Below are 12,710 nucleotides of genomic sequence, written 5' to 3' on the forward strand. Positions count from 1 at the left end.
ATGGAATCCTCACACGTGTGAGGTCATTTGTTACAAAAGTGATAAATGAAAAAACACTGTGCTTTGCCTCGACTCATGAGTGTTGAAACACCTCCTATAAATCCTGCTTCTTTCAACTATAAATACTTGAAGCAGCTCTCAATTTATGGAAAACAAAAGTCTCGTAAGCCTCTGTAGCCTGCCTGTGTATGATCTTCTGCATCACTGCTTTGCTGAGTTATACATATGAAATATTAGTCACTTCAGCACACATACCCTAAAGCCATGTTGAGCATAGACATAAACCCATCGCAATTCTTTCTCTGAGGAAGAGATGTGCATGTGTTAAGCTGCCTTTGACACCAGGGATTTCATTTGTATCACTTATATGGGTTTGCACATTTACATTTTAAAGCTTCGGTTTTTAACATTTTAAAATGTTATCACACTAATACAGGAGTCTTTCACCTTGGCAGACTGTGAAAGGTTCTTCCACATGTAATGAAAACTTGAGCATGGTATTGTGTTAAGCTACACTATGCCTTCACTCAATTAATAAATCTGTCTTTTATTTTTATTTTTAAAGAAAGTTAAACTTCTCACTTAAATGAGTTATCATTCCTGCTCTCTTCACCACCTTTGAGAATTCAGGACATTTCTAAACATACTGTAGGTGTTTGAGTGTTTATATTAGACCCATTGAAATCTGAGCACTTGACATTTCAAAGCCAGATAAGGATAATACCAATCACTGTTCTGACCACTAGCAGGGACAGCATAGAAAACATAGCAACAGTAACATCAGCACAAAGATTAATTTTTTCCCTTTGACAGAATCTGTTTTCTTCTTCAGAAGAAAATTATTGGTTATTGGTTGGGGCAGAAAAAAGGAACTAGGGGGCACAGCCAATATCTGTGTGTCAGCAGGGAAGCCTTAGGTGTGAATGTGGGAAGTAGGTAGGACTGTTGGAAGGCTCTCAGACATTTGCATGTCTTAGTCTCTAGGGGGGAGGCTGCCCTCTCCCTTCTTCTGGGGACCAATACAGACAGGCAAAGGATTCTCTACATGGAGCCTCATGAACAGGTTAGATTATGAAATCACCTTTAGTCATTTGCGTTTCCAGATGTTGTCAGTCACAATTGCGATAAATCCAGACTTCTATTTTTCATGTGCAAGCAGAACCCAGCCACTCTCCAGAAAGAGGTGTGTATGCCCTTCTAAACAGTACTTTGCAAGTTCTCATCAACATCTTCAGCTGTGTGATTTAGACTTCAAAGAGACAACCATTACCTGAATGCAGAAGGGGTTGCTATACAGATATTTAAAAGCAGTTTGGTATTCATTACAACACCCTGTCAAGGATAAATGAAGAAAGCCTGTGTGAAGAAATACACATTGCTCTAGCCAGCACCTGATCATACATAAATTACAAGTGAAGATTTGAGGGTGGGGCTGTAGCTCAGTAGTAGAGTGTTTGCTCTGCATGCAGAAGGCCCCAGGTTCAATCACTGGCATCTCCTGATAGGGCTGGGAAAGACTCCTGCCTGAAACCTTGGAGAGCTGCTGCTAGCGTAGGCAATACTGAGCTAGATGGACCAGTGGTCTGACTCAGTAGAAGGCACCTTCCTATGTTCTTACGATGAATTTCAGATCGGTTATCACCAAGTATGAACAGCCTTTCTGTAGTTTTCACTACATTAAAGTATTTGTCATTTGCCAGTGCAGTTGTAATTGTAGCTGAACAGTAAGTATTCTCTCTTGCAGGGGATGAAATGTTGTTGTGCGTTGATCCACAGAGCTGAGTACAACTAAAGGCAATAGCAAGATGAGAGGTCACACTATTATTGTTTCAATTTTAGGGCAGCATCAAAACATGTAGATAAAGATCTTGGCAATATAGAAGAAAATAAAAAGTTAGAAGAAAACAATCACAAATTGGAAGCTTGAGAGAAACCACTCGTCAGCCACCGTTCTAGGTAGGTGTGAACACCTTTTGTATGCTCCCTGAGCAGAATATCTATCTCTTAAGAAAATAGCTTTTTGAAACTTAGAATGCGGTGTCCCCCCCACCCATTTACTGCCTGTTATTACCCAATCAAGAGTTGTAACCACTACCAGGAGACAAGTACTGAAGCTATTCCCACAATCAGTAGAAAGCTCAATTTCGACTGATCGTGGCATTCCCGCAGGGCAGCCTGGAGCTTCCGGGGGTCACACAGCTCCCGATCCCTACAGCCCCCACAGGCTCCGTTTCAGAGCTGTGACAGTCATGTGGGCAGCCAATCCAGCTGCCCAGGGCTGCAGGCATGATCAGCTGCGGGGAGCGTGGGCTAAGCCAGAATCTGATCGTGAGAAGAACTTCACTGTCTGTATTATACAGCCTGGTACTGAGATGGGTCTATCCTTCAAACATGTTTGGGTTGGAGCCTAACCTTTTGTGGAACAGTCGTTTGCCAAAGGTTAGTATTCACAATATTCACTAAGTTGCGCAAGCAGTTGCTTGGACAGATATAGCCTTCTACAAGACTCTCTTCCCCAGACCAGCGTGCCTGTTTTGAGAAGCAGACCTCTGCCTACCTCCACCCCCGTTGCTGCAATTTGTCTGTATGTCTGCATAGGCAGGTTATTGAATTTCACTCTTTGGCTATCTCTTCTGAGAAAATGTTTCATGTATCCAGCCATAATGCCTTACATCAGAGACCACATTCAAGGCAACAAAGCAAAAATGGGGTTTAACCCATATTGAGATTTAAAAGTTAATCCAAAAGAGAAGCTAGAGTTCCTTCAGCACGGATGAGTACTTAGCATGGGGGCCAAGACCTAAGGGGAGAGAGATGGGATCAGGAATTCAGGAACACCAGGAGCCAGCTAAGACTCAGGGAAGCCTCAGGGACTGCACAATGATTTCAGATGAGATGGGAGAGGATGCAGGACAAGCATTCAGTATTCAAACTGGGAAGCCGGACTAGGCAATTAAAAAGGACAACGAAATCAACAAAGACACGCTTTGCATTAAACCAAAGCCCTTCTAATCCATTGGTCAGAGTTCTGCTGCTGCTAAGAGGCCACTCAAGCTAGTAGTGACTCATCCTAATGAGCTGGGGGGGCTCTCTCTTCCCTCCTGCCCTGGTATGAATGAGAGCCACACTGCCTGCAGGCTGGCCATTCTTCAAGTAGAACTGTGTGCACAGCTCTACCTGAGGAATGGCCCATCTGCAGGCAGTGTGGTTCTCATTAATACTAGAGCAGGATGGGAGAGAGAGGCACAACTGGGGCTACCAAGAACTAGAGGCAGCTGTGCCTCGTTTGCACACACACCCCAACTTGTTAGGACAAGCCACTTCTGCCCCAAGCAGGGGCATGAAAGAGAAGCCAGCTGCTGAATAATGCCCCATGAGGTGCTGGAGAGCCTCCATTTAAACTTGTGAACAGTTTGGAGAGTCTGATGTGTTTGGCTTGGCAGTGCATCAGGTATTGAGACTTTCTGGAAAGAGGGTAGAAGTTATATGGGAGGGTCAGCTCTGCCTTGTGTCAAGACAGAGATTTTCAGAGCCTCTTAAAAAGTAATATGATAGGGTTCTTGGGGAAAGCAGCTGAGAAGTTCAGAATCATTTTGCATGATATTTTCATCACTTTCTTAACAAATATTTTGTGGACTGTGTTGCTCTGCGGTTGCTATCTTGCAACAGACCTTGCTTGTTTGTTCATGATTTTATGTTTTAAGATGCATGTCCTGCCTTTATGCAGATGTTGAGGTCATTCACGCGGATGGGTGGGGGCAAGGCTGCTCTTCTCCCATATCCACCACCACCACCCCAATGATTGCTGGGAGCACGGAACACACTCACAGATGAGCGATCACTGGAGAGCTGGAACAACACGTCCTTGCCCCCACTTATCCCACAATGCCAAGCGCGCTGTATATTGGGGGATTCCCCAAGAGACGGGCGCGCTAGGTGCCCACCTCTGTGACTGCAGAGCCTGGGTTAAGGGGGTGCTTGTGCCCTTAGCCCAGGCTAAAAGCTGGGCTAGGCGGTGCTGCCTCTACAGAGATCGGGCCCACTCCCGGTGGTTCTCATTTGCAGCCTAACCCAGGCTAGGCTTCCCTAGCCTGTCTTACGCTGCTCATGAGAACAGCCTCATCATATTCCCAACATGAAATTCATAATTAAAATCAAAAGTCTTATAATGCACAAATGACTAATCTTGGAGCCATTTTTATTAATTAGCAAAATGTAATATGACATAGAACATTTTGAAAAAAAATTCCCCATTGTCTTGTACTATTGTTATTGTGCTAGATCATCTTGACTGACCTTGCTTTTCACATTTTCAGACAATAAACATAGGCCAACTGAAGCATGAACATGGATTGTATTTAAGATATATACAAAGACATGACAGCTATTCATGGTTCAAGTATTAAACAGACCATTCTATCAAGTTTTCAGAGGAATTTACGGTTATTTCAACCTTACAAAAATATCAGCAAACTAATTTTTGGCAACAGCCGTGATAATAGGTCACAAATTTGTGTTCTGTTTGAATATATATTTTTTTTGTAAATGTCTGCACTGAAGATTTCTTTTGGTTTGCCTTTATGTAAATTTTTTACGTAGCTATTTTTATACACTGTAAGGCTTTGTTCTGGGAGTCGCTGGTAATCTGATGTATAGTGTAATGTTTTTATTTCCGTTGGTTTTCATGCCCTTTAAAGAAGTACATTTCTAATTCTGATTGCTATCAGTAAAACTTGTACTTTGCACAGCAAGTCTCTAATTTATAAGATTGCCTTATGGGAAAATGGGACACTCCTCTCTCCATTTTGCAAACACCACTAAAGAAAAAGGGGAAAAAATACATCTGTAAAAACAAATAAAGACAATTTATAAAATAAAAACTTGATCAACTGTAAAGGACATGTATATAATTTCTGAAGGAGAGTGGGGTGGTACACAAAATTCATGTTGTCGTGAATGCAGATGTCTACTAATAAGTCTTTTTTTTAGAAACAAATCTTTTTATTGATAGCATTCTGGAAAACTAATTGTTCTTGCAATTCCATGATATATAGCGTGAATGACTGGAATTATGAATTCGTTCTGAAATGCTTTTGTTATCCACTGCCTTAAAAATTACCTGTCTCTTAATTTCAAAGAAAAATCAGTAAGAATTGGAGGTGTTGTTTTTTTTTAAGTGATCATATCAAAGCTGCATTTTTCCACAAAATAGAATATATATTTTTGTGTGTGTGTGTTTTTGTTAACTACACTACGGATATTGCACCTTGAGATAATTTAGTGTTTTTAACTGGTACATAATTTATCAAAAAGTACATGAAATTGTAACAATGAAATGAAATCTATGTATCTTTAGTTACATTCAAGATTGTAACTTTATAAACCTGTTTTATGCTTGAGAATTTTTTTAGAAAGTTAGCATAAAAAGAAGCATTTGAATAGATCAGGGCAAGTAGACAGCAGTATTTAGCAATGTGTTCTCTTTAGCAGAAGAATAGCATCTGGGAGAATGTAATAGATAATGTTGATCACGGCAGGAAGATAAGTTACTAGAATAAGCATCAGGTTTCTGTTTACAGATTTATGAGCCAGGAAAACCGGAAGATTCTGTAGATTGTGGAGAGGTTAGTAGAATAAAATTTGAGATGGAAATTAGGAGATGTATTTTGCCACTTAGGAAAAGAAACACTGTTACTTGTAAATTGTAAAATGTTAAATGTCTGGGCAGTAGTGACTGATGTCTTAAATAAAAGCTTCCTGTAGTATATTGGCATGGATTAAATACATGAAATGTCCTATAAATTCAACACTGTATAAGATATTACAAAAGAACTTATCCTGTTAAAGTCCTCTCAGCATTTAAGGCTTTATTTGGCAAGGGAAAAATTAATCTTGGTCAATGTTTAAACCAAAGTTAAAAGGGGATAAAACCAAAGTCATTTGTTTTGCATGGCTAAGCCATTAATGATATCTTTGTAAATACTGTGATTTTTTTTCCTTTTTTTCTTTTTTTTAGAATTTTGTTGGAAAAAAAATTCTACAATTTTTAAGCACCTGTTTTCCAAAATAAAATGTGAACACACACAAAAAAAAGATTATATATAATTTTGTTTTGGTGTGAAGACATCACTGCTATTATGAGAAAATTCAATTGGTATGAGTATAGAAAAGGGAAAAACGGTTTTCAGTGCAATCTTGTCATGTATTTTAATTGTATGTAATATAAAACATACAAGAAGTGCTCCCACTAAGGGAGGGAACCCTTCTGGCTTGTAAAATAAAGCAAGTCCCACAACTAATCAGACTTGAAACCAGAGTGGACACCAAAAATGAAAGCATTTAACTTCTGCATCCAGTATCATGAAAAAGGAACAATACTTTCACCTTTTGAGGTTCTACTGACCATCCAATGTAATTCTTGGAGGGGGCGTTCTTCACTTTTCAGAGTTCACATCAGACATGTTTTAGGAATCAACAGTACAAATTGTTGCCATTCATGCCTAAAAGACAATAAAAGTGAAGTATGTTTTCACAGATCTGTCTGACATTTCAGTTGAAGGGAAATATTTGTATATGTGTGAAACAACAAACCTCTGAGGAATTACAATAGGCATCCTGGCCATGCCAGTGTTTTTGCATATGCATGATTTTGGTCAATTGACTTGATTTCTGAGAGATGGAGTGCAATTTATTGATCAATGTGAAATACCAGTCCTAAGATAAAATGCTGAGGCTCTAGGCACCAACTAGTTTATCATGTCATCTGCTTTCATAATCAACAGCCTATTTAATCAGATGCATGAAATTGACTTGGAATTCTTGGTATGAATACACATTGGTTAAAATGCAGCTTAAATACCCAGTGAGAATGTGAAGAAAGTACTCTAGCAAACCCCCATACTTACTCTTCTGTACCTACCAAAAAGCTTCTAAACTCACTAGTAAATATCTTTAACTGGAATTAAGTCCATTGATTTTGATTATGTTTACATGTAAGTAAGTGTGCTTAGGATTGTAGCCTTTTGTATCCATCCTCAGACTGTCTAGGAAGCCCATTTCATGCACCTGCAGTATAGCATAACCTAACAGGACAAAGATACTAGTCCTCTCCAGACATTATGTTGTACATGCATATAGGTATCTGCACACATCTTCATGTTTTTGTGTGAATGACTACATTTAAAAGTGAAGCCGGGTACAGCCTCTCTCAAATGCAGAGCACAGCTAGCTGGTATTTTACTATACACGCATTGAGCATAATGTTGATCATAATAATTCTACATGCATATAGATCTGCAAATGCATACAAGGGATACAGATTATCCATGCACTAAACATAACATGTAAATAGGGCCACACTCATCAAATTATGCAGTTAGAAGATCTTGAACCAAAAAGTGATTTCAGAAAATAAAATGTAATGCAGTAGGACACAATCAAAAGAAAATTAAACAGTCAGTGGGATTGATGCATAATGTCATTGATTTTGCTGAGATTTGGAAGTGCTGGGTTGGGCCTGTACCATCAACGGATATGGGGAATAATTAAAACAGTGGTGCATTTTGAAAATGTTTAAGAGAGCCTGACACAGAGCCATTCCATATGACTGGCAACCAGTCTGAACAGCAAGTTCAGTATGTTCAGTCCATGAAAATTCAGTTTCCAGTGAATCAGTCTAATCAGAAATAGAGTAATCTGGGAGTGACTATGCAAAGTGATTATGACAGTCAGATTATTACCAAAACTGGGCTGGAGGGAAGGACTGAATGATCAAATATACAGTCATATGACACATGGAAAAGAACATGAGGGTAGGGGAAGAAACAACATAGTAGAGAGTGAGTGTATAGCATTTTGGGGGGAAGTTATGAAATTGGGTGGGGGAGAACAGTAAACACTGCTTTCAAAGTTAGAGAACATTAGAAGACAAATGGAGGGAAAAGAAGATAATGATTTGTATTCTACAATTCCCATTCCAATCAAGAAATCTTGATTTTTTGGACAAAGTATTCTGGGATTTGGATTTTCTGGACAGCATCAGTGGTAGCAATCTGAAGCCTTTTTTCCTTACAGTCTCTGCTTGCATAGCAATTTAATGGGAACAGAGGTGGAATCCAGTCAACCACTGATATAGAACTTTTCAGTCTTGTGACTGAAAAGTCAAGGCTTTGTGGTTAAGGCTGAGGGTAACTGTACAGGAAAGTATCACACACCTACCCACATGGGTTGTTTCAAATGAAGGGATACACACATACACCGTTTCTGCAAGTGGCCTGGCTATATAGTCAAAAATAGTGGTGGGAGATTCAGGTGCTCAAAACCTCTGCGTGGATCTGAACAGATATTGAGCTTGAGATTAGGGTAAATCAATAGGCAAGGTGCAAAATTTGAGAACTGAGATACAAGTTCAGGATATATTATTTAACTTGCTGGATCCCTGTTTCACTTCCTTTGGCATACTCAGAGTAGCTTCCCATCCATGCATTGGCCAGACTCAAACCTGCATAGCTTCACCAGTGTAACAGCTGCAGGTGCCCTTAATACCCAGTCTCACTACTGACTGGTAATGGAAACAGAATGTTGCTGCCATGGGGTGCTAATGGGGATCACATGCCATCAGTTTATTACACCTGTGCTGTGGTAGCTGCACTGTTTGCCAGTTTGTTTCAGAGTGAAATTAAAGGTGCTGGTATAGGCTTTTATTGATTTGTGTGCGTGTGTAGGGAAGGCAGGGTGGAAATCATAAAAAGATAAAGTTTCCAAATGGTCAGTACTGAGTCGCGTGATGCTGTTACATTGTTAAAGCCAGGCATGTCTGAGCCTGGTCAGTGCTTGAATTAGAAGCTGCTCTGGCCTTCCCAGGGGAATAGCGAGATAGGGCTGTGCACAGATCAAAATATCAGATCCAATCTGATGCTGATATGATTCAACAGATAAAAAAGTATTGTTCCTCAGACTGGATCGAATCGGTCTGACACATTATATCGAAATGATGCATAGTCCCATAGGAAATAATGGTAAACCAACAAAATGCATATTATATACCACCACAACGTCATGTAGAGATGCCAAGGTTTCTGCTTTGCTTAGATCATAGGAAGCTGCCTTATACTGAGTCAGTCCATTGGTCCATCTAGCTCAGTATTGCCTGCTCAGGCTGCCAGCACCTTCTCCATGGTTGCAGGCAGGAGTCTTTCTCAGCCCGATCTTGGAGGTGCCAGGGAGGGACCTTGGGACCTTCTGCGTACAGATGCTTTCCCCAGAGGAGCCCCATCCCTAAGGGAAATATCTTACAGTGCTCACATGTCACCCATTCAAAGGCAAACCAGGGTGGACCCTGCTTAGCAAAGGGGACAATTCATGCTTGCTATCACAAGATCTTCTCCCTATCAGGGTTAGTCAACTATGGCTCTCCAGCAATTGTTGAACTACAACTCCCATTCTCTCCAGCCACAATCTGTTGTGGCTGGGGTTGGTTGGAGTTGCAGTTCAACAACAGCTGGAGAACCAAGATTGCCTACCCTGGCTTAAGATACTTGTAGCCTTGCTTAACTTGAATGCTTGAAGGCATTCGTGGCCCCATTTTGAGAAAACTGTGCTCCCACGTGCAGGGTGATATGTGCTAGGGTTTTTGAGAAGGTGGCGCATTCTCCCTCTCACGTTTTTACTTATTTATTTATCCCCTTTGCTGGGAAGTTTTACTTTTGTGAAGACTACTCCCCACGTTACAAGCAGTTAGCCATCAGGGTGTTTTGTGCAGCCAGGGATGCATTGAGCACCTGGTAGTGATAGCAGAGCCCCCTATAATGACTAACTTGCGGGACTGGGCTGAGCTAGGAATGCAGACGAGAACATGTATTGCAGGTACTTTGTGGAGCAGAGTGGAAAAGGCAGGCAGGCAGGCTTCCAGCAGTACCAGAGCAATGGTGCTGAGGCAGATCAGAGTTGAGCCAGTGGTTTCCTATTGGGGTCAGAGTTGAGGTAGGGAACCCACATACAGGCAGGCCGAAGTGTGTGTCTGTGGTGCTGCATTTTGCAAGGGAGCAAGAGGCAGGCAGCATGTGGAATAATGGTTTGCTCTGAGGAAGATCGGAGCTGCACCATTGTGTAGAATAATGGGGTCAGAGCTCAAGGACTGGAGCTGAACTGATGCAGAGGCTTGCAGGCAGGCAGAAGTTTGCTTGTGGTGTGGTATGAGGCATTGGAACAAGAGGCAGATAGATGGGTCTGGCCTATGCTTGTCTACATGCTGCCTAAGTCATAAGCCCATGGCTTCAAACACAGAGTGTCCAGTAACCAAACTTGGCTAGACCATCCTAGAATGGAATGGCATGCTAACACAGAAAGTCCCATGGGACTGGAGCTCAATGAATGCAGAGGCTGGCAGGCAGGCAGGCAGAAGTTCGGTTCAGGCTGGCAGGCAGAAGTTTGGTTCTGCCTGCCAGGCAAGCAGGTCCATGGCAGATTACAGAAGAATGTGTAGTAGATGTTTCTCAGCTGTAAGCCCATGATTTGGTCTGTGCATGACTTCCAATCAACAAGTCCAACTAAATTGTCCTGGCCTGGCTAGAGGCACACAGAGGGGTGGCAATTGTAAAGCAGCTTGAAGATGAATCTGTGTGCAGGGTCCCTAGCACAGTCAGAGTTAAGAGACTAAGCTGCACATTCATAAACTTAAGGTAAATAATGGGGGGGGGGAGGTGATGGAGTGCAGCAACCACAGATGGTGGTGTGAGAGAGGCACTCACTTTTCTAGTGTATGGAGTTTAGGATGCACCAGCTGCAGAAGATCTACTTTTCAGAAAACCAGCTGCTTCACCAATTCAGGTTCCAGGAAGGTACAGTCACCACATCACCTGTCATGCTGGACAGGCTTGGAACATGGATTGGTGGACAAGACAGGTATTCCTGGGCAACCATGGCCAGATCTTGCTACATGTGGCTATGGGCTGCCAGTAAATCACAGGATCACAGTCCTCCTCCACCTCCGCTAGTTTGACTAGATAGTGCACTCCCATGAAATATTTGGTGCCTTTGTAGCAATTGGCCCTCCCTTACCCTACAGAGTGAACCGAAAGTGAACCCTGTTCTGACTGACATGCTAGGGAAGAGCCACTCAGCACTCAGTGGGTGGGACCTTGAGGGCCATGCAGCAGGAAGAGAAGCGTGCCTTTGTTCTCAGAAGGAGCTGGTGAGGGGGGGATGATAGGACGGGCAGAATGCTTAGTGGGAAGCTTTTGCTGCCTAATGGTTAAAAGCTAGCCTGAAGAATTATCTCATGGAAGGACATCTTCTGATCCTTGAGAGACAGGATTGTAGGAAGTTTGAAATGTCTCCTGGCGTTTGGGGTGAGTTTCAAGGGGGAAGGAAGCCAGGGCTTTGGGGCTTTTGAAGGGTTTAGCACAGGAACAGTTTGCTAGTTAGCTCGTGTTAGATTTCTTTCTTTTAGTGCTTTACAAATCCTTATAACTGGTTTATTGTGTTTTTATTTGTAATGTAACAAACTAAGAGAAACTGAGCCTATGCCCTTTTTTTCCCCAACTAGGGCATTGCAAAAGTCTCTGTAGACTCTCAAAGGTGCTTTTTGTAGTTACTGAGTGTTCCTTTTTCCTGTAACGAAAAGCTGAGGAAGCCTCAGATTGAAGTAGTCTGTAGTATTTTGAATAAAGTTTTCTCTTTTTGTTATTTGTATTTTACCTGCCTCTGAGTGGATTTTTAACTCAGGAAAAGGGGTTTTACTCTGGTGCAATCACATCTCAGGTTCGATTGCTCAGCAACTCACTCTCCCAAGTGTTCTCATCACATGTAGGCTGCATGTGGAAGGGTTTTTGGACTTTTCCCTTGGAAAAAGGAAGGAGGGTCTCCCTGGACATTCACCCAAACCCTGTAATAATTAGGGTGTGGTGGCAGCGAATCAGCTACTGAGGAAGCAGTCTTGAGTTTTAAAGGAACAGCCTTTGTTGAGTCAACATGGAGGGAGCGATTCAGCATTTTTTGTCCCCCCCAGTGGGTTTGCTTTGAGACAAAGGCTGGGCTTAAATCTGCTACAGCCTTGCTGCATGGATAACTTGGCTCAGAAGGGCAGTGTCCAAGCTCAACATCTCAGTAGCCTTTGCATGAGCTCAAGCATCTCATGCCACTGTAGCTTCTCAGTACACCAGGATGGATGGGGTTAAAATGCCATCCACCCTGGCACACTGAAAAGCTACAGCAGTACAAAAAGGGGAAGGGGTGTGGGCAGTGTAAGGGGCATGGCCAGCAGTGTGGCTTCACCTCAGGCAACATTAATACTTAAGCTAGCACTGCAACTGGTCGTTCAAGCAAGGCCTGATAGATGTTCTGGGATGGTTTGTAGTTGCCTAGGGTCAACATAGTCCAATCAGCTCTGTGCAGGCTGTTCTGTGGTTACCTGGAATAAGTGCAGCAAGCTCTGGAAGCCTGCCAGTTGAAAACCTTCCACTCCTTGCAACAATTTCATCATGTTAAAAGAACATCAGATGTTCAGTTTGGGCTCTCAAGTATATACATCTCTTTGTGGGAATCTGTAAGTTGACCTACTCCTCCAATACTGAACATAACTCCTGTGCTTGGGTGATGGACTGAATCCATTTCTTTAATATCCACATAAAACCATGTACATTTAAGTTCTCTTATCTGGCAGTACCCAAGAATTATTAATAATGTTAGAGTCAAATGTGCACAAATGTCAT

The 12,710-nt window shown here is 42.0% G+C and overlaps 1 protein-coding gene across 7 annotated transcripts in view; it reads left to right on the top strand.

The window, feature by feature from the left end:
* ALCAM (activated leukocyte cell adhesion molecule) overlaps positions 1–12,710 on the top strand; it is a 254,083-nt gene that overhangs the window by 217,739 nt on the left and 23,634 nt on the right. For 3 of the 7 annotated variants that reach the window (XM_053307294.1, XM_053307295.1, XM_053307297.1), the window contains 2 exons: positions 1,840–1,956; positions 4,317–6,534. The exons of 1 other annotated variant lie outside the window; for it this stretch is intronic. In XM_053307294.1, coding sequence (XP_053163269.1) covers positions 1,840–1,927 — 88 coding nt within the window. In that variant the 3' untranslated portion in view covers positions 1,928–1,956; positions 4,317–6,534. 3 more of the 7 variants (XM_053307299.1, XM_053307298.1, XM_053307296.1) reach the window with 3 other exon arrangements.

This window comes from Hemicordylus capensis, chromosome 3 (genome assembly GCF_027244095.1).
Source record: "Hemicordylus capensis ecotype Gifberg chromosome 3, rHemCap1.1.pri, whole genome shotgun sequence".
Lineage (NCBI taxonomy): Eukaryota > Metazoa > Chordata > Lepidosauria > Squamata > Cordylidae > Hemicordylus > Hemicordylus capensis.